General features: G+C 37.8%; 1 protein-coding gene across 3 annotated transcripts; it reads left to right on the plus strand.

Moving 5' to 3' along the window:
* The first annotated feature begins 765 nt into the window (after positions 1-765).
* Positions 766-21,753, plus strand: LOC149225564 (putative HVA22-like protein g). 3 transcript variants are annotated; one of them, XM_089377146.1, is made up of 7 exons: positions 766-922; positions 1,773-1,889; positions 2,380-2,478; positions 4,430-4,486; positions 5,058-5,121; positions 5,270-5,476; positions 21,029-21,753. In XM_089377146.1, exons 2-7 carry the CDS (start codon positions 1,861-1,863, stop codon positions 21,383-21,385), a joined length of 813 nt encoding a protein of 270 aa, XP_089233272.1. In that variant the 5' UTR covers positions 766-922; positions 1,773-1,860; the 3' UTR covers positions 21,386-21,753. The 3 variants fall into 3 exon arrangements, with proteins under 3 accessions (XP_089233272.1, XP_089233270.1, XP_089233271.1); XM_089377144.1 differs by having other exon boundaries at positions 767-922; positions 1,742-1,889; XM_089377145.1 differs by lacking the exon at positions 766-922 and adding an exon at positions 1,328-1,352 and having other exon boundaries at positions 1,742-1,889.
* Positions 21,754-23,361: the final 1,608 nt, after the last annotated feature.

A 23,361-nucleotide genomic window follows, 5' to 3' on the forward strand; every position in this document is an offset into this window, starting at 1 on the left:
TGTGGTTGCTACGGAAGGATTACGACAAGGATAAGGTCAGGTCCTAGTTATACCAATCTAAAGGGGTGGGTGGTAGTAGGAGTTGAAATTGTCTTATCTGCCCAAATAAAACTAGCTGAATGTTTAACCACAATAAATATTTATACTTTAAAATCTAAATATTTAAATATCAATATAAAATAATAAATTTATATTAACATCTGTAAATAGATATTCCAAAATATGTAGAAAAAAACATTTGTCATTTTGCTTTTTTTCATTAACATTTCCCATTAAAAAAAATTAGATAGATATATATATATATATTTAAATTTTTATTTTAATAAAACATTAACTTTAAAGGTCAAAATTGTATAATTCAAATGTTACATTTATTTCGTTATTTTAAAATTATTAATACATTTTAATATAGAAGTATTAAAAATAAAATAAATAAATATTTAAATTATCTGAATTTATTCGATTCACGAAAATCAATCCAAAAAATAAAATAAATTCCAAGTAACTTTGAGAACATATCGACAGTCCTCGAAACCCAGCATAAAAATATAACCTCCATTTATTTATTAAAATAAATAAATAAAACCAAAAACGGCATCATTTAATCGTTAGCTAAAACAGTGAAATTTAACGGGAATATCACTCACCGCACTCGTCACGCATCCCCAGCGTCAAATCTTCCCGACTGGCGGTTCTCATTCGAAAAAGATTAAGGGCTCTGCTCGGCCGTCCGATTAAATCGGACTCTGATCTGACGGTAATGAGGCGGCACAACCCGTCGGAGGACACGCGATCCTCTGTACATATAAATAAATAGTCAGGCTAATCCGCTCCATGTTTCTGCGATCGCTGCTGCAATCTTTGAAGGGATCCCGCCTGCTAAGTATCGGGGGCTTACCGCAAAAGCTTACATCGGAAGCAGGTGCGTCTGAACGACGAAGACTGCATTTGTTTAGTGCTTTTTAAAGCCGTGAAAATGATGATTTCTGCTTCAAAATCCTTTAAATGACCTAAAATATGCACGAAAAATGACTTAATTTCAAACGGTGTCCGTTTATTTTGGGCTAAGGTCATTCTGAGCGCCAGATGCCTCTATTTAAGTATTTTCTAAGGCCGTGAAAATGGCGATTTTTGTTTGAAATCCGTTACATAACCTAAACTTTTCACGAAAATTGATGCGATTTTGTTCCTCATCCGCTTATGTTGCTGTAAGGACATTCCGAACGACGAATGCTTGTAGTTAAGTTTTTTAACGCCGTGAAAATGGTCGCTCCCGGCTTCAATATCTGTCAGCTAACCTAAAGTTTGCTCGAAAAGTGATTTGATTTAAATTCTCAGTCGTTCATTTCGTGGTAAGCAACTTTTGTAATTCTCAGTCTTTGCCTGGGATCAAATATTTTTCGAGGAATGGCCTTGGAATGAGAAAAAAACAATCGTTCTTTCATGAAAACCCTCACCAGAAACCTAAATATTGCTCGATAAACCCTGAAATTTCAGTCTATTTGCACGTGATCTGCGCAGATGAATTTATTTACAGTGAACGATAGTATGTGATCGTGAATTCGTTGAAGTAAGGTTCTGGAATTTGAAAAAAACGAATTTTCCCGCCTGAATAGAAAAATCCTCGTCGAAGGCCTAGAAATCGCATTAGATCAACAGAGATAATTATTTTGTGCGTTATATTGTATTTTGTCTAATTTCGAGTCAGGTTTTATTTAATTTTGCGCCGGGTTGTGAACAGGATTTTTAGTGACATGTTTTCTCGCTAGCAGGCGGAGTGTTTGTTCAAGGATTTCAGTCAAGGAAAGGCTTCCACACTTGCCAGATCAGTACTCGGATTAACCGCTGAACATCAGAAATATGACTTCTTTTATAACCAGAGGCATCATGTAAGTTACAGTGTGCTTTTAGTTTCTTTTGTATAGTTTTCTGGGTATTTGGTAAATGGTCCCTACCTTTTCAAACCGTGGGATAACTACTCTCTCAAAATCACCCAGGACGTGCACCTTGCCTCGTCTAATTAGATATCTGCTAGAATATGCCCCATCCATTCCCCATCAAGGTTACCGGGACATCCACCTGGTCTCGAATGCAGCAATTAACCTGCTTGATACTTTTCTATGACTATTATAATGGACATTTTGAGCATATATGGTAATGTGGTATTACCATTGATTTTCTTGGGTCCTAAGAATAACCAAAGTTGTCTGTTGAAAAAGTGTCATCTTTAAGTATTGTAATGAGTATTTGCAATTATGCTTCCTTTTTTGTATGCTGGACAGATCTTATTCCTCAATTTTAGGAAATCTGAAATATCTTTTCTTGTGCTGGATGTTGTCTTATTACAGTATTTGATTGGAAAACTAATGTGAACTGCAGATTGCTCCTTGGTTACGCATACCCTGCATTTGAGTGTTTTAAAATCGTAGAAAGGAACAAGCCGGAGATAGAGCAACTGATATTCTGGTGTCAATATTGGTAATTCTCTAGACCCTTGTAATTCGTTTTGTTTTGTTTTATTTTGGGAATATGTTTTAAATTTACACTGAATAAACAAAAATATGGGTACAGAGCACTTTACAAACAAAAGACATATACCAGATAGGTTTTTGGTAAAAGTGCAGATCAAGGGATGAAGATACTAATCCCAACATCAAAAGTCAGAGTCTTAAAGTCCACATAATTTCAAGACCGAAACTTAGTCTCGCTAAACAGTCATGAGCATCCCTGCAAGGGAGCAGGATAGATTGGTAAGGAATCCCGAGGCAGAAACCATCCCTTTCACAATAATAGACATGTAACATGCAAGGGAGCAGCATGTGCCTGGGCAGAGAAGAGCCAGAACATTATCCCCCACAACCTGCTGAAAGGATGTGTGGGCAAATTTGCAAAACTCATTACCAAAGCATAAATGGAACTAACACTACTGAAGAGCCAAAACAGCAAGTGGTAAAGCTGCTGAAATGCCCATGGCAGGCCACAGAAACACAGCCACTGCATGGGGACAGTTAGGAAAATAAACGAGTACCTCACCATCAGAATCCCACTCCAGCTGCAGCAAGAGTATTGAAATCAGGTGAGAAGAAATTTACAATGCCAGTAAGTCCAGGTTGCAGCTGAAATATGTTAGCTTCACGGCCCAACCAGCATGACCTGGAGACACTTCAACTGTGAATAGGATACCCGTGGGACCAACCAGATGCTGCACCATACCCTGTAATCCACAAAGCATGTCTCGCAGGTCCCTTGACTGGTCCTCAAACAAGACAATGCAAGACTAAAAAGCATCTATTTTCTACCCATGGTTAGATTTGAAAGGGGAAGACCCCAAAAAGCCACTGACACCAACATGCAGAAGTCCCTTAGTGCACAAGCATCAAGCCACATTAAACCACCAAAAGATCTGTTGCCAGAATATCCTAAAAAAACTCAAGCTCTCTATGGGCAGCTCAAGAAAATGATGGATCTTTTATGGAGTCCAACAACCTTAATTTTTCAGTAGCAAATGCCCATGCTATGTACCAGAGGCGCCTTCCCTCCCTCAGGCATACATCATAGATCTCCCTGCTCTTTCTGTCTGTCTGCATACTTTGCTCAACATGCGAGTGAAACTCGACTAGGTTCTGGTCCTCTGGGGCAGGCCATAGTGCTGGGGTGAGTTAGAGGCGGGTACTTTTTCTCTTCCCTGGTGGTCTTCCATCCCAATTCTATCCTTTTTCACCCTTGTAATAGCTTACTTTGCTATCGATAACAAAATATGCCATTCTTATATTAGACCACAAATATACTTTTGCAGAGTGTTATTTTCTGAATAATTTACTTCCTACGAATAGCATCCATTCATTGTATGTGTGTATGTGCGTGTGCAGACATTCGTGAAGTCATTGTTCATTGTCTTAGAATAACATACTGGCAGCTTTAAAGTGTTTTAATTTTTTGTACGACTCACTAACTGTACTGTAAACTTGTTAAACAAAAACTAGTTGAAACCTTTTGTAGATAATGAATGTCTTCTATGGGAACAATTTTCAACTAATAACATTCTGTGTTTACTTCTGTTATCTTATTACCATACGTTTTTATTTAATATGAAATTTATTTTTCTTATAGAATATTACCAATCAAACTTAAATTGTCTATGATCCGTAACAGGTTTCAACTAGCTTTCCTAGCATCTCGAGACCTCTTTTTAACACTTGAAATGTATTTCTACCAAGTACTAACTATATATAATATTTCTATAGGAATTTTTGCATCTAGTGGTCTTTTTGATGGTGTAGTTTTGAATCCATATATGTTTAGTATACTTTTTTTTTAATGTTGATTAACAGAGTTTCTGAACTTCTAATTGCTTTGAGTTTAGGTGCACTTGTGTTATTTTCTTGTGAGACACTCTGGAGACTGATGTTTTAGGCCTTTTTCTCTCCAGGATCATAATTGCAGCATTAACTGTTTTTGAGCGAGTAGGAGATGCTTTCATTTCATGGTACGTTTAATCTATGTCCAACTTTTTTGTTTATCTCGACCATGGAATCAGATGATGAACTCTTTAATTCAAGTAATTCACTATGTAGCTGTACTTTGTCAAGAAATTTATACCTTGTGACATTCAATTTTTTAATGAGATGTGGGGTGTTAATATCAATGAAAATATTATCAAATATGAGCTGCTGTCAGAAGTATACTTGTATGAATACCAAATTTTCAGAGAGATCAAAACAAAGCTTGATGTTCTATTACTTGCGTATGGAACCAATAGATAACATCCTGTAAGACTGGCATGGAGTGAATTCCCATTTTAGAGGCACTGATTGTTGTTCATAGTTCATCTTGTTGAATAGACTGTTTTGTAAAAGAAGAACAATTGTAATTGCTTGCTATCCTAATGTATACTTGAGAACGTTCATTTGGAATATTAGAATTTTATACATCTAGGTTTGACCATATTATTAACAAGATATTGAGGGAGTTCAATGTGTGTCGGCTAATTTATATCATTGATGGTCTTGCTTCGACTTAACACTTGTGGGATGCAAAATGTTTTACATGTGATGCAGGCTACCTATGTACAGTGAAGCAAAGCTTGCATTCATTGTTTATTTGTGGTATCCCAAAACAAAGGTACCTTGTTAACTTTTTCCAAGCCATTTATGATTTCTTTTTAGTTGTTTATAAAACGCTTCAAGGAATTTTCTCTGCACTGCTTTGTTCCCTCGTAGATTTTCATGAATAAGATTGCCTAACAATTGTTATTCACCACTGTCTTTAGGGATCAACCTATGTATATGAAACCTTCGTTAAGCCTTTTGTAGCAAAACATGAGACAGATATTGACAGGAATTTACTTGAATTAAAGACAAGGGCAGGAGACATGATCGTTCTATATGGGAGGAAGTCTACAATTTATATGCAGGCCAGATTCATTGATATTCTTCAATATGTTGCTTCACAGTCACCAAGGAATCGGCCTGTCCAGGTTCTTCATTAATCTGCCTTTTGCATTTGTAAATCCCTGTTTCTTGTTGGATTGATGTTGCTTATATGTCTACTTTCTGTGCCTATGATTATGTTGCTGAAGGATACTCATATACATATGTAAAGTACTGGATGCTTTTGTTTTTGTGAATATGTGTTTTCCCTCTTTTTACAATATCAAAATCTTTCTTCTGTGAATGCCTTTTCATTCTGTTTTGTATTGTTTCATTTTCTTAGCCTTGGTTCTAAAGCCATCAATTTGTAACCTGATAATTGTAAGCTAAATTTATTAAATGGATATCTTGTTAGATTTAAAAAGAGATTTATTTTATTGACTTGGTTTTATGCATTGTATAGTCAATAAAACAAGCCAGGAAAATTCTGTGGAGACTATGAACAGAAAAAGAGAGTCAAAAAGCATATAAAAGATACATTCAAAATGAGGTAAAATTTTATTCATGGTTGCTGATGTTCCACATGCAGAGTAACAGGGGCAGGAGTATTGTCATCCAAGATCCAATTATTAATTGCTAAAACAGATCTTTGTGTCATTTGCAGAATGTATAACATGTACCATACTACCAGTAGAGAGAGGGCAATTGATGTTTATATATGAAGAGAGATAGCATACTCATGTTCTGCACTCACTGTGGTCTTGTGTAGATACCGAGTTGTTTTTCCTCATTGATTTGGTTTGGGAATAATGTTGGTGGTCTAGAAAACTAAAGATTGTCTTAATGTTTGTGACTTCTAGGTTAGGGCCTCTAATAAAAAGGATGTTTGAGGATTAACTGAAGCACCTCACTAATTAATATAGCAAAAGATCATAATAGCATCACTAAGCGAGGAAACTAAGTTCCTATATAGCATCATTAAGAGAGGAAACTAACTTCCCATATAGGTTAGTTTTGGTTTTGGCAAATCCCTAGAGTGGTTACAACAAATAAGTTTAAGATAATTTTATTTATATCCAACAAATGAGTACAAAATTAAGTCAATGGGACTAAAGAGTAACATTGTTGGAATTCAAATTGGAGCATTGTAGCTTCTCCTAGATTAAATCTAGCAATAGTAAGAAAAGATATGATCTAATGAGAAAAGCGTCCATTGTGATGCATTGAAGATGATTACCTTGGTCTTATAAAGGCTTATTGTTAGCTATCAAGGATCACAACATCATGAGAGGGCATGAAATTGTTTTTATATCCTTTTGAACAAAGTGAATAGGAGGAATGGGTGCATTGTAATGCATTGAAGATGATTACCTTGGTCTTACCAACGTTTACTGTTAGCTATCAAGGATCACAACATCATGGGAGGGCATGAAATTGTCTCTATATCCTTTTGAACAAGGTGAATATGAGGATCATATTATCAACACATAAGAGTATAATGATAATCACATGATGAAGAAGGCAACCATCATTGTCTTGGATACATTCATAAAGATATTTATACAACGTCCTTGTTTGACCTAAATAATTCTCTTGATGAAATTGCAAAGGTCATGTTTTGTGGGGAGACACCCAAAACCCAACTCATAGAGTCTCATGATCACTATCAAAAGAGTGTTGGATGTTGGGATGTTGGGAAGGAGATCATGGTTGGTTAGGACATAGTTGACCACTTTGGCACTGTTGAAAAATTGATTAGGGCAACATTTAATTTAATCTTTTCCATTCATGACAGTTATTTGTGATTTATATTCTTCTTCTTCGTTATTATGCATATGTTCTTGTCATCAAATAAATGCCAAAACAGGAAGATCACAACCATACACTATGAACCAATGTTGTGAAAATCGCGATTGGGATTAAATCTGCGAGGGGAAAAAAATTGGAAAAAATCGAAAATATAAAAATACTCATTTCTTTTCAATTTTTTTTAATATCTTAAGCATTTACAACATAAAATAAATACATTGACACATAAATATGATAAAAGAACTAATATATAAGATGTGTAATATCATATCTAGTGCTACATCACACATAACAGTGAATCATGTCCTGAATAGTGAGTCTTGACTCTCGAGTCCCAACTCGGCCTCAAAATATCAACAAAAAATATAATAATGTATTTTAAGATCATGAGTCATAATGTCATATACAATGAAATGAACCAAATAACTAATACTACTGATTTCCTCTGCACCTCTTGCGAGAAAATGAATTAACTTTCCCTTTCCCTCTAGATGTAGATGGAATGGACTCTGCTGTGCTCTAGAAGTTGAAGAACTAGGAGCTACAGGAGGTAGACCACGTCCTCTACTTGTGGCAGGGGTAGCCTGGGTAGGTGGTGTCACCTCCTCCTCCCCCGCTACGCCTTTCACTACCTCCTGCTCTAACCAATCATCAACAGACTCTATGAGAGGCCTCTCGGCCTCAACCCTCCATGCAGCAATGGTGTCAATCCTATCAAATGAGATGGCCTCCATATTAGGTATCCTCTCAAGTTGCCTCACCCACAATTGAAGATTGTAGTAGACGTAGACCATGTCATTAAGTCGTTGGGACTCCAACTTGTACAAAGATCATAAAATAATAATTATAAAAAATATTATTTAATGAATTCAAAAAATTAATTGGAAATTTGGAATATTTTAAGTTTTAAGTTTAACTTGTTGCACTTTTTGTTGTGTATTTTTTCAAATACACTCCAGTTGCGTTCGCATCCTGAGGAGCTACATGTTTCGCTGAGGATTTCACAGATGGGATACTCTAGCACCATAGCGAGTCCACCATGCATCTACAACAAAATTACAAATAAGATAAACATAATAAAAAAATGAAATTTGAAAGTTGAAGTAAAATATGAAGTTATGAACTTGAAGAGACAATGAAATTTGAAACAAACTAAAAAATACTTGACATTTTAGTCTTCCTATCAACCACAGCCATCTCAAAGCTAAATGTGCCACCTGCCATCTTGTATATCTCCATTTCTTTGGAGATTTCTGCACGTTCTGCTGGAGATCGCACCATCCTCTGAACACAAGTTAAGAATCCATCCATGATCTCAGCATCAAATGAGAACTCACATGGGTAAGAAAATGTGGGGTTCAGGTAGATCCTTGCAGCATGAATGGGATGATGGAGTGTGTTGTTCCATTGTTCATCAATCACTTCCCATAGGAGTTGTTTCTGAAACCCCTCATCTCTGGTATCATCATAGCTTCATACAAATAGCCCATTGCGGGCTTGTCACAATCAACTAATCGAAGAACCTTTATTGAAGGTTCAGTAACGCTGCACACCTCTTGCGCTCCTGCCCAGAAGTTTTCCTGGTATGAAACTAATTTGCACATGGCCTCTTCCTTTGGTTTGTGGCTAAATGTCAAGGCACACCACTCATCTGAAAGAAACATTCTCTTCACATCCCACATAGAATTCAAGAGGGATTGAAGAGATACGAAACTGGTGGCAAACCGTGTAATGGCGGAGCGCACCAAATCCTTGTTGTTGGTGAATTTTCTCGTCAAGCTAAGCACAAATGCATGATTATATATAAATTTTGTAATGCTTTTTGATGAGTCAACAATATCTTTGACAAAGGAAATTTTTCCTATGTCCTCCAACATCAAATCAATAGAATGTGCAGCACAAGGTGTCCGAAATAAAGTAGGATTCCTCTCCATAAGCATCTTGTCAACAACAACATAATTTTTTGAATCAGTGACCGGAGAATCCACAGTATGAACATTTTTATACCAATGTTTCAAATCCCAAATGGGATCCATCATCAGGATTTTAGAATGATGATAAAAGAAGAGCTTCTTAGGGAATAAATAATAATGAGGAATATATATTATTATTTTTTTTTTTTTTAATTTTTAATTTTTATTTTTATTTTTAGGGAACCACACACTGTCGGCTTGGAATAATAATTTAATTTAATTTAATTTTAATTTAAAAATTACTTTTATTTTTAATAAATTACTTTTATTTTAATAAAATTTTTATTGAAGGGTTAATAACATAATTTGCAGCATTGTCTGTTATGACTTAGACAACATGTTCTGCACCCACCTCCAAAATAAACACATCCAGCAAATCACATAATAATTTTGCATCATTCATATGTGCAGATGCATCAATAGATTTCATAAACATTGTCCCCTTGGGACAATTAACTAAGAAGTTTATAAGGCTTCTCCCCTTTTGGTCGGTCCAACCATCTGACATCACAATGCATCCTGTTTGTGCCCATGATGCCCTAAACTCCTCCAATTTTTTGGTGCAGTCAACCTTTTCATCTTGAAGAATGCGACCTCTAAAGTCATCATAAGAAGGGATTTTGTACCCTGGGCCAACAATTGCAATAGCATCAACAACAGGTTAGAAAAATGGATTATTCCTTGCAACGCTGAAAGGAATATCACTCCAAAGGAGAAACTTGCCCAACAACTTGTCAGCGTGTTTTTTCTCCTTTTTTTTAAGCATTGAAGTGATAGATGGTTGTGAACCAGTCGTGGTTCTAGGAACAAAAAATGATGAGGTAGCTATAGGGTTGGTTGTAGATATTGATGCTGAAGTAGAACCAATGCCACTTTCATATTCACCTCCTAACACTCTTCTCGCTAGTTGCTTCCTCAGATCTGATTTGGACAGTTTGGCTTGCTCTAATTCTTCCAATGATCTGAGGGCTCTTCGGATGATTTCCGCATTTGTATTGGTGCAAGGCCCTACCTCATGTCCAGGGATTTGTGCAAGGTGATACTTCAATATATAAATCCCCTCTGTCATATGATGCCCACACAACTTGCAAGACAAGTTTGATCTATCAAACCCTCCATCAGGTTCACCAAATTCATATAGAGGGTCCAATTTTCTTGGCATGTTTGTAACTTGGTGGAACTCTTGAGTTTTAATGTAAGATGAAGTTTGAAGTTGAACCTATGGCGGCACAATAAGAATTGCAAAATAAACAAATTAAAAAAAAATTACATACATGACACACCACATTGAATTTTTGACAAAAAAAACCTCAACTCAGTGCAACAATAATAGAAAAATGCACATTCAAACCCAAACAAAAATGCTGCAAAAAAATAGAGCACAAGAAGAAATTAAACTAATAAATCTAAAAATCAAGTTTTTGCATTTTTGACCAAAATAAACCCTCTCCACTCTATGCAAAAAAAATGAAAAAAAAAACCACAATCAAATCCAATAAAAAATCATTGATAATCAATGGGTTATAGAAACCCAAGCAAAAACAAGAAAAAAAATGGCTGAATTTGGTACCCATACTTGGAAACCACGGTTTGCCGAATGGCGAAGAGATTTGGTCCAAACACAAATTTCTCTTGCTTGGGATGTTAAAATCTCCCATTTTTTTCATCCTCTGCCCTAGTAGTCGCTTTCTTCTCCTCCTCAGCGCTCAAACAAGTCTGTTGTCTGCTAAAAATGAGAAATAAAACTCATGAAATCGCTTATAAAACACGCTGTCCCAGAGGGCCACGATTTCTTCCTCTTGAGTTGTGATTTTTTCGGAAAAAAACTTTATAAAAATCGGGCGATTAAATCGGCAGACTTAAAAAATCACGATTTTTTGAAAACATCGTGATTAAATCGTGATGTTTGCAACACTGATATGAACACAAGATATAGGCTCCAAGCCATGGCAAAATGATGCAGGAGCATCCGACTAGGGAGGCGACAACTGGACAAGCTGTTTTGATTAAGTTCACTTTTAGTTAGTTAGTTATTTTTTTTAAATGAACGCTGTTATAGCGAATGTTTTTATTTATAAACTAAACAATAGTTAGAATAGGATTTGTTTGAAACAAGTTAGAAATGAAATTGAATGAAACTGGAAAATAACTATAATGTAACTGAGGGTGGTTCCTCAACAGTGTGAGGCTGCCAGCAAGCATAAATAGGCAACCCAAAATCAAAAGTGGGGTCGCTGCCATCTAGATGAAAAAAGGAAAGAAAGCATAACTCTGAACAATTTTTTTTGTTGTTGTTGTTGCTTTTTTTTGTTTTTTAATGAATTTAAAGAAAGTTTACAGGTATTCATTGTTTCAGAAGCAACAAGTATAAATTACTGTGCATAGAATTAAACAACAAATTGTGTGATTAACATTCAAACTGCGCACAGAGACTGAAAGGATCAAATACAACAGAGCCAAACCATCCAGGTACATTACCAAATACATACTATTTGATTTAAATTAGAAATTTACAGTATATATATATATTCATTAGGTCCACGGAAGTACAGGACAGAACTTCCAGATTCCACACAGGCCTCAAGACACAGAGCCCTCAAAAAAATAACCAACAGTCCTTCATACAAACGAGATAGGCTGAGGAGGGTTTCCACAACCCAGATAGACCAAAGCAGTACACAGACGAAACAACAGACACGACAACCAACAGCAGAAGGTCGAAACACATTCCCAGAACAGAAAACAAAATCGACAAGATGGGCTCATTGCACAAGAGGCAACCAAGTATCTACAGACCAACAAACTGAAACCCCAAGGGTCAAACATCTATAGCTTGAAACCAAAATACAACCGTAGAGCGCAGTCAAGGAAGGACCCTACCTGATTTAAGCACATTGGACCCAAAACTTCAAGGATGAGACCACAACGTTTCATCCCCGAGAGCCAACCCCTTGCAGCCATAGCAAAGAGGAGAGGGATACCTGCACAATGACAAGAAGATTGTCAGAGAGGAAGCATAGCTATATAGCACACAACAACACTAGAGAAAAAACAAGGAACTTGACCCACGACGAATACCTGAAGGGGAGGCTGGACTCCACAACCAAGCCACGAGTTGAAACCCCAACCTGAGTGCAACCAACGACCGAAGTGCCATGATACCATAGCCTGCTCACCAGGAGCAAGGCCATTAATAAAAACTACAGGAAGGCGAAACAGTGGAATCAGAATAGGGTTTTTACCTGTCAAATAAGCAGCCAAGCCATCGACGAGAGTAACAGGCAGAGGGCCTGTGAAATGCGACCAAAACCCAGTTAGAAAACATCACCTGCAAGTTGTAAAAGAATTGTTCACAGATAGTCGAAATAAGGCATACCTAGAATGACAAACCAAACCTGAGACCTCCACGGAAAACTAGGTGTACAGCAGCCACCAGGTCCAACGAAAAACATTCATATAACTAGCAAACGATAGAGGACCGGAACCAGAGAAGAACCAAGAGGATAGCGGGCAACAGAGACCCATCTTCTTCCAGAGCCGAACCAGACGAGCCACAGAGGAACAGAAGCATAACTCAAACGAACAACAACGCAAATGAGCCCAGGTCGAGCCATACCATAGACGCCGTGCTCACACAAAACGAGACCAACCTCGGGCCGGATGCGCATTGAAGGTGCCATAAACCCTCACCAAACCTCGGTGTGTGCCAGCGTGGGAAGGACCAAGGACGGGCCAATTGCCACGTAAGTCTTGCCACGCAACCGTCTCGGGATCGCCATCAAATTTTGGTATCAGAGCAAGTTCTTTTCTCAAAAGAAAAAAAATGGAAGTAGGAAGAAGAGGTCGAGGTAGAGCTATCAGGAGAGTAGCCGATGAAGGGCTGCAAGAAGAAATCAGGATCCTAAGTGCTCGACAGAACTTCCAGATTCCACACAGGCCTTAAGACACAGAGCCCTCAAAAAAATAACCAACAGTCTTTCATACAAACGAGATAGGTTGAGTAGCATTTACACAGCCTAAATAGACCAAAGTAGTACACAGACGAAACAACAGACACGACAACCAACAACAGAAGGCCAAAACACATTCCCAAAACAGAAAACAAAATCGACATGATGGGCTCGTTGCACAGGAGGCAACCAAGTATCGATAGACCAACAAACTGAAACCCCAAGGGTTAAACAACTATAGCCCGAAACCAAAATGCAACCGCAGAGCGCAGTCAAGGAAGGACCCTACCCGATTTAAGCACATTGGACCCAAAACTTCAAGGATGAGACCACGACGTTTCATCCCCGAGAGTCAGCCCCTTCCAGCCACAACAAAGAGGAGAGGGATACCTACACAGTGACAAGAAGATTGTTAGATAGGAAGCATAACTATATAGCACACAACAACACCAGAGAAAAACGAGGAACTTGACCCATGGCGAATACCTGAAGGGGAGGCCGGACTCCACAACCGAGCCACGAGTTGAAACCCCAACCTGAGCGCAACCAACAGCCAAAGTGCCATGATACCACAGCCTGCTCACCAGGAGCAAGGTCGTTAATAAAAACTACAGGAAGGCGAAACAGTGGAATCGGAACAGGGTTTTTACTTGTCAAATAAGAAGCCAAGCCATCGACGAGAGTAACAGGCGGAGGACTTGTGAAATGCGACCAAAACCCAGTTAGAAAACATCACTTGCAAGTTGTAAAAGAATCGTTCACAGACAGTCGAAATAAGGCATACCCAGAATGACAAACCAAACCTGAGACCTCCACGGAAAACCAGGTGTACAGTAGCCACCAGGTCCAACGAAAAACATTCATATAACTAGCAAATGATAGAGGACCGGAACCAGAGAAGAACCAAGAGGATAGCGGGCAACAGAGACCCATCTTCTTCCAGAGCGAACCAGACGAGCCACAAAGGAACGGAAGCATAACTCAAACGAACAACAACGCAAATGAGCCCAGGTTGAGCCATACCATAGATGCCGTGCTCACACAAAACGAGACCATCCTCGGGTCGGATGCGCGACCCTCACCAAACCTCGGTGTGTTCCAGTGCTGGAAGGACCAAAGACGGGCAAGCTGCCACGTAAGTCTTGCCACGCAGTCGTCTCGGGATCTCCATCACAAAACCCCTCCAAGGGTAAAACGTAGAAATAAATTCTCTTCTTATAGAAACAACTTCAAAGGAGACTTCCAAGACCAAACCCTAGACCCAGGCTGCCACCAAGAACCAAGTCAGCCACCCAAATCTTTCTTCTCCACTACAAGATAAGGTCTTCCAAGAGCAGCGAGACAATGTTCCTTCAAAGGAAGGCTCTTCTAGCCATTTGATTCTTCAAGCAAATTCTGCAACTTATCTTGTAACTTTCAAACCTGAAGTGCATCCAGAAACCCTAGGTTTCTTGCACACATGGGCAGAAAATGCAAATTTGGACCTTCAAGTCCTTCAAGAGCTTCTCCCTTCTCTAGCCTTCTCTTGCTTTCCTAGGACCCTCACAGTCCTTCTTAACTTCAGACTGAATCCAAGATGTGTGATCATCATAATTGTGTCACAAGAGGTCGAATGCTCTTCCTTTTATAACCTTTCTTAGTGCTCAAGTATCCCTCACAAGGTCGACTTGGTTCTTAGGATCCTTCTAGACATTTCCATATACAATTTTCTTTTTTCTTTTAATGATACAAATGCCTGAAAGGGTCTTTTACAATAATAATGACTCTTTGACCCATGATAAACCTAGGAGACCTAATGACAAATAACTTGAGCATGAAACCCATGCTCCAATAATAATTTTCTTTTATCATTTTCTTTCTCCAAATAATATTTACATCATTACATGAATCAAATGACAATTATGAAGACTGAAACTAGTTACATTCTTCGACACTCCCTCTTAACTAGGGAGCTATTCATAATTGTCCAACTGGTACAAGGACAATAGTCCCTTTGAAAATTTCTTATAAGAAGAGTTGAATTGATAAGCCAACTATAAGCATCAACATTATGATTAACCAACATTGTCTGTTGAGGCCTAGCTAGACAAGCTCTATTTCATTCAAAAGCATTATGTTGGGAGGTTTTACGTGTGATATCGCACTACCTCTACAAGGCACATACCCCATCTGGATGTCCACAAAGTATGTCCTTTTAGGACTATTCTTATCTTGGATTCTTGGCCCTAAATCCTCAAAGAATATCAGTCCTCATTCGCCCTCTCTTATCTTGGATACTTGTCATATCCTCAAAGAGTGCTCGTCCCTGTCCTTTCTTGGATGTTTTATCCTCAAGGAAACCACATATGATTTTCCAATTCTCTACCATTCTCTCTCCAAGGCCTTCACATAGACTTTCGACTATTAGTCTTGGTCAAGTGCTTGACATATGAAGCAAAGAATGCACATGTGATGTCCAACATCACTCCCTCTCAACCAGAGAGGATATCCCTATTCTATTTTTAACTTGAGAATAGATCCTTGCTCCTATTCAAAGAGACTTCTTCTCTCTCTCTCTCAAATCTAGAGGAGATATTTGACTTCCTTTCTAATTGGGAAGTCATATCCACAAGCTTTCAAGCTTGTCCTCATAAGAGTATCAACTGCCTATTATTCATAGCTTCCTGGCTCCCTCTTTTCTCTGCAACTCATTGTATCAAGCCTACTTTCTTTCGAGGTATCATGGAGCCATCTTCTTCAATCTTGCGACAGGTTCCAGGTCATTAATTTTGTACAGCACTTTCAACTTGTCAATTTCACTGAAGGTGTTATATTGAGCCTTCCCAAGTTTCCAGTTGATCATAACTTCCATAAGAAAGTGATCTCTTTTGACCTTTAGGTTATCTTCTCGCACCACTACCTTTCAATCCCATGATGAGTGCTTTCACAATTGCCAGGTACTAGATATTGAGCTTCCCTCAATATTATTTATACATTCCATTCATACAGTTGAACATGCCTCAACTGTCATCTTGCAACATTCTTCCACGTAGCAAGACAATATGTTAACCAGATATCCAACAATAAATATTAACATCAGACTTACCTCATTGTGACAACATTTTCAAGGTCCGTACGATTCTTCCTTCATGCATCATTGCCCAAGGATCGAACTTGATTACCAAGTTATCATTTGCGTTCAGAGATTATATTTGATGTTGACCATTAATAAACATATTCTAGCGAGAAAGTCTTATCACTATCCATTCTAGAGTGAGTTAAATTCATTTACTTAGGCATCATATAATCACATGAAAGATTCACTATGCATGTGACCAACCTTTCTTCTAGGACCATATGAATCCTATCTAAAGGTTGCTTTTAAACATGCATTCCTAATCTTTCACACAATCATCTAGCTATATGTATTTCACAATGAGCTTGAAACTTGACCAACTGCATTCCTTCATCCTTTTCCGAGTATTGTTTCCATATAATATGGAATATATACTAGTCTTGTCTTAATGCTTCTTTCAAGAGCCTTCCAAGATGATGACCCTTACACGATCATGATGATCCAACTTAGCAAAATGATTTCCTCTAACATAATGTTAGACAATGTTCTAACATAATGTTAGTTAGGGTTAGGGTTTTTCACTAGGGTTTTCAATTCAAGTTTCCTTTAGGGTTTACAATCCCTAGATACCAAAAGCCTTCAACAAGATGAGGTCTACAAACCCTAGATGCAACAAAACCCTAATGCATACTTTATATAGAGCCTTAAGCAAAACAATGTAAATGAGTATTTACTACCTTGAGATCACACATACCTTCTTGCAGCCTTACCTCATCCCTTCTTGTAAAGGATTTGGCTTCGGTTTATTTGAAGGAGATTGCTTCCCAAGGATTTGATCTCACTGCTTCAAGAGAGGTGTTCAAAGATGTCAAGGCGTGATGCTCTTCTCAAGGTGACTTAACTCCTGCTCCTCTTGACTTTTGTAAAGGACATGTTGTAGATGCTAATATCTAGTCTAAAAGAAGGCCTATTTAACAGAGTTAGGTTCTTTTGCAATTTATTCCAACCAGTGTGGAAAAAGTCCCGAAAAAATCGGGATTTATTCCTAAAATTACGATTTTTTGGGCAAAAGGATTAAATCGGGCAACTTTTTGGCGATTTTTTCATAAACGAAAAAATCACGATTTTATCGAAATAATCCCGATTTAATCGCGAGTCAATGGAAAAAATCGGCATGAATTTTTTTTCGTGGATAAAGAGCTGCAAAGGGTGATTTCAGTTTAGTTTTTGCTGTGCGTTTTCATTGTTCGCTGTTTTGGCTGCTGTGGAGAATCGAGAGAACGAGGGTTACGTTCCAAATTGGCAAATCCAACTTCCGTTTGCAACTGCCATTGCGTGGAGAGGAGCCGGCAAGGTATGTCCACAGTCCATTGTCAACACTCAACAATCACAGTTAAACAGTTCTGAGTTTATAACTTAACACCAAACCCTTAACTCGCTGACAGAAAAACCCGTGTAGCAAAACTTTAAACCCTTTCTTATGGCTGACTTGGACGGTTGTGCACAGAGACAAATTTCCAAACCATATAAGTCAGATTTGGGAGCTGATTAAGTGCATCTGTTATTGCTGAAGGTAACCATATATTCCTGTAGTTTTCCTGAGATATTTAATTTTAATAACATCCCACTTTTTGAGAAAGGAAAGTACACAGGTATGTGAATTGTCCTCTTGACAGAATACAACCATAAAAGGAAACGTCCATAAAAAAACCTCAAATCTGTATTCTACACTTTCATGAGAAACCGATTGCACCCCTTAAATGGAGTACAAAACTATTTTTGTTAATGACTATGCCTAAACAATAGGCCACTTATTCAAAGGTATCTCCAATAGCAGTGCACTAGCAAACGTTTATCCTACACTATCATGAGAAACCTACTGTACCCCTAAAACGGAGTACAAAAACTAAGTTTGCTAATGACTATGCCTAACCAATAGGCTACTTATTCAAAGGTGTCTCCAATGGTAGTGCACTAGCACAAAAATCAAACTAAGATCTAAAATTCTCATATGATGATGCAATAATAAAATTGTGATGTTTGCCAAAAATTAGATTTAAATTGCACCAACTTTCATCTCTTTTTCTGATGACTTTGTGACCTCGTTGATAGCATTTGCCAAGTATTCAACATTGCCGGTAGTAACACCTGCCATACTGTTTTAAAAAGAAGCCAGTTAAAAACATTTTAGCTGTAACAAGAGGCAACATATTAAGCATAAAGAACAAAGGAGGAGCAAAGTAATAACTTAAAACACTCCCAAATTACCAAGTCCATTACAATACATGCCCATGCCCTAGATGATACCAAGAGAGAGGTATAGAAAGTTAGAAACCCAACTATTGATTTGCACTTTTAAAAGTGCTACAGCGTCCAACTCTGCACAAACTTATCCACAACAATCTGCATCCCATGCCAGTAAACGTACCTCTACCAATTAGCCAGATTTATTCACAGTAATTATTTAAATAAATTCAAGAAAAAACTTATGATAACCAATTAAAGGGGAAAAGGATCTCAGTGACTGATTAGTGATTACTTGATGACTTTTAGATGACTCATGATGTACATTTATTATATTTTTTGTTGATATTTTGACTCTTGAGAGTTGAGACTCAGACAGGACTCAAAATTCAGGAGTTGATTCACTATTTTGATATGTGATGTAGCACTAGACTTCATATACATATTATATATTAGCTTTCTTTACATGTTTATGTGGGAGTGCATTTATTTGATGTTGTGGATACTCTAGATGTTAAATTTAAAAAAAAAAATGAATAATTTTGTGTGTGTGTGTGTGTTTTTTTTGTTGTTTAATTTTGCCGACTTTTTCAAAAAACTCCCGACTTTGCCGAGTTTTTCAACTTTTGGACTCTTGCCGAATTAATCACGACCTCGACTTTTTCCACATTGATTCCAACAGACTTCAGCTCATAACATAGAGAGACTACTTGTGTCATGCAAAGATAGTCCTAAAAATCATCCAGATTTGTCCTTCCAAGTCTCGGCCTCTGATTAGGGCATGTTGTAACCATTGTTGCAAATTTCTTCTCAAGTGACTGCGGTTAGGATTCCTTAACAAGGTTCTAGTCTCTTTATTTTCTTGTCAGCCTACTGTAGGCTTTTTTGGTTCCTCAAGGTACTTACATCACTTGTTTAGGCCTATTCGACCCTTCCTAATAGCCACTACAGGAGCTCATCCTTTGGCCTTCATTCTAGGTTTATAGTAGCCCTTGACGTGACCTAATAAACCCTCTTTTATTTGTGTTATATGCATTGAGATGACTCGGCCTTGCCTTCGAGGAAGATTTACCCCAAAACATGCTTATTTCTGTTCTTTAAGTCTGTGGCTAGCATCTGATCCTTACTTGACCCTGTGTCTCCTTGAGCTCAACTACTTCAAGTGCATGATGAGTCCCTTCTTTTAGGCTTTTAGGAGCAATACGAAATCTTACTAGTGATCTTTCTAGCTTCCAATGCTTCTGACCTAGCTCTGATACCATGGTGAAATATTGATTAGGGCAATATTTATTTTAATATTTTCCATTTATATTGCATTTACGTTAAGCTTGCAACTATCATGTTCAAACTTAAGAAGAGATAGTGCCTGGAGTAAAAATTGATGATACGAATTGACAAAACCAGGCCTTCAGAAGAGGTTCCCGATGGATAAAAAGTTTGCAGCATACAATAGGAATATGATATGGAAGTCTTCACTTATGCGGTTACTATGATTATGGAGCGTGTGATGAATTCTTACAAGGCTTTGAGAAAATCCTCTAGGTAAATACAATTTTAGGGGAAGGAGATGACAGAGTTAAAAATGACAAAGAGAAGTTGAGGAGATGGAAGAGGAGAAAGTAGAATGAAGAAGATGGAGGAGATGACAACATGGATAAGATGGAGGAGCTGAGAAGAAAATAAAATGGAGAAGATGAAGTGACAGGTGATTCCGTTACTGCAAGGAAGCATGAGAAAGAAGTGTGGCATACGAAATGCCCTTTTTGACACAGATGGTTTCAAGTTTCATATTCACCCCGATAAGAGTTTATTATGCTCTAATATTCTATCCAATCCTACAAGCATGAATAGATTATGGAAATTAAACGATGAATTTTGGTAATTATTGACAATATATGAAAATAAAGTCATGACTGCCTAGGTATAGAAGAACAACCAGTGAATGCAAATGTCCTACCGGAGAGAGGGCAGGAACAATAGAATATAGTGATTTCTTGTTTTGTTTGAATTGATTCAGATGACTATTTCTAATCCTGCGTGGATGAGACAGGAAAAAAAACTCCTATCCATCCTCATATATATGTACATTTATACTGATGGGGGGCTATTTGTGGAGTAACCAAGTCTCCACCAAAAATAAATGTCATCAGAATATATTTGTAAGATGTTATGAAAATGGGTTGAAGGCATAATCACATACGGGTAAATGATGTTTCAGCTCACAATCTCGCTTGTACCAGTTAGTTGATACTCTACAATCCAGTTTGTTGGAATGCTTGCAAAAACTGAAGGATGTAGGAGGAAATGTTCAATACGGATTCGATCCTAGTACTAATATATGTTCATTTCTTACTGATCAAGACACTGAATCATATTGCTTTTTAGCTTATTTGGTTGCTTACTGAATCATATTGCTTTTTAGCTTATTTGGTTGCTTACTGATATCCTGTCTGTTTCTTGAACATTGTTTATTCTTTTTCTCATATGCTGGTGATTTCAAATGTGCTGTTGGCATTCATGTCTATAATCAATGTCCAAGTTTGTCATGTCAGAGCAACATCATGTTGTTATGCTATGACATCGCAGATTTTGTGATGTAACTGATCATACCCATTTCAATGTGTGAAGTCTGTTCAGCAGCCTCAACAAGCTGTAGCAGGTGTACCAGGTGCGGTTCCACGACAACCTGGACTAACTAAAATAGGTTCTCGTCAAGCCCAACCACCTACTATCAACCATCAGCCTACTCCAGCCACAGGTTCTCAACCAACACAAGCTGTGGTTTCAGATCCCCGAGAGCCTATGCAACCAGCTGCTCCTGATTCAGGAGAAAATGCATCCACTTCAGCCAGTGAGAGTACAGAAGAGATGGAGGTTGACCCAGCAGAAGCTAAGACAGGACAATTGGTTCCTAGTGATCAAAACATGGAACAGGTTATCCGTATGACTCGAAACAGGCTAAAACAAACTCGTAAGAAGACATAGATTGAATGTCAGATTTAATTGAATGGTTTACAAAGTCAAGCTTACTGCCAAAGTTGCGTGGTTAAAGCTTTCACCCTGCCGTATGATTTGGTGGGAGATCTGATTTCAGGGCTCTGTATATTGGTTTCCATTGTAAGTGGAATTTCTTTATCCTGTGAAAAGTATGGTTGGTATGGTCAGCATTTTTCATGTAGATAAAATGCACTTGATTTCTCTAGTGTGGCAGGAAAGCCTGTGATTAAGAGACTTGCTTTACAATTTGTTGGCCACGTATTGGTAGTTGTTGAAATTTCTTAAGCAATATGTAATGAAACATGGAAGGCTTTACATCTCTGCCAATCTATCATGTGTCCATGTTTTGTATTTCATTGCAAGCATTTGCAGCTCATTTCATGGTATTGCATTTTTTGTATTGCAAGTCATTTGACTCATGAAGATTACAACATTGGTGATTCCTTGACAAAAAAAATGTAAGAACATGTGCCTAAATATTCAAAGCTAACCACTTTTTTTGGATGCTTGTAATCATTTCAGTTATGAATACCTTCGTACTCATGGATCTTGAACTTAAAAGGACTGACAATTTGATGTATCTTAATAGGCAATAAGTTGGAAGATGATATTCGAAGGAATTATCTTTTTGTTGAAAGTGCTTCCTTTAAACTCATAATCATTATAACTGGCCTGGAGTGGTTGGGCACCACGAGTGGCCCCTTTGCACAGGCAAAATGGCCCTCCATGTTTCTAGAGGAATTGAACCTTGTTGGGTGGTTTGATGTGCTTCCATCTTCTCCATGGCATTGCCACCCCATTGGCAAGATTTTTTTTTCTTTTTTGTTTCCTGAAAATGCTTTCCAGTGCTGCCCATCAAAGCCGAAATGAAAAGCTGGCAGCACTAGGAACAAGGAATTCTCCAGCCATGGTGGTCCATGGCCTAGGGTGAATTGTACTCTGATGGGTGGAATATGAACACCCACTCTTTACTACCAACCAGGTGCCATTGTATGGACGAAATTATCTTGAAATGCTTCTAGTGGTTAGGAAAGTGACTGCATTTACTTGAGGAATTCTCAGCTGTGAGTGTGTTACAGATTGAGCCTTACCTTATGCGTTATCCCCTTTCGTGTTATAATCTTCGGAAATTTTCCTTATAAAAATGCTTCTCTGACTATTAATATAACAATGACATGCATTAGTGTTTTAAAATAAAAATAAAAGAGGACTGCACTGGCAACCATCACAAGCACTAGAAATGAGGGATATTAATATAAATGTAATCTTGAGCTGTAAAAGTTTTCATGTACTGTATCTAGTAGATTTTTATTAAAGTGCTTGCCAGTGATCTCCCGCGGCAGCTGCTTTTCTGCCTCAAAATTGCCAGGGCCGATATTGAAACTTGGAACTAATTATCATTGGGCTTGTTTGGTGGGCTCTGTAGCCCACTGTGGTGGCTGTCATGGCCTGCCACTTCATATTTATATTATTTACATTGAATGTACTCGTTTAGTCTCGTGGATCTACTTTTGTGGTCGTTTGTTGGACTTTAATAAAATTATATTACCTTACATTTTCTAACTTTGTGGCCTGCCCTGTGTCTACACTGGACACTCTTCTGGTGCGACTGAAGTTAGGGAGGTTGAGAGGGTGTGGGTGTCTCTATACTTATGATGGAAGGGGCCCCACCCTAGTAACGAAGTAGCTGATGGAGTTGTGCAACAAATTTTGGATTTATTTTATGGCTAGGTCGAGATAAAACCCATAATTTCTGAGAAGAGATGAACAAGCTGATCGGAGCAAAAATTAAATCTGCATATATAAGTCTTCTATCTTGTTAAGTAATGTGCCCACAGGATTGTTGTTGGATTGAAAGCTTTTAATCTACTGTAATTTTAATACAGTTTCTGCCAACATATTAGTTATCATTCCATGGCAACATTTCAGATTCTAAATCCAGATAAATATCTTTCATGACCTTG

The sequence above is a fragment of the Pinus tabuliformis genome, chromosome J (assembly GCF_031772625.1).
Source record: "Pinus tabuliformis cultivar Carrire ecotype Pingquan chromosome J, CPIR1, whole genome shotgun sequence".
Taxonomy (NCBI): Eukaryota; Viridiplantae; Streptophyta; class Pinopsida; order Pinales; family Pinaceae; genus Pinus; species Pinus tabuliformis.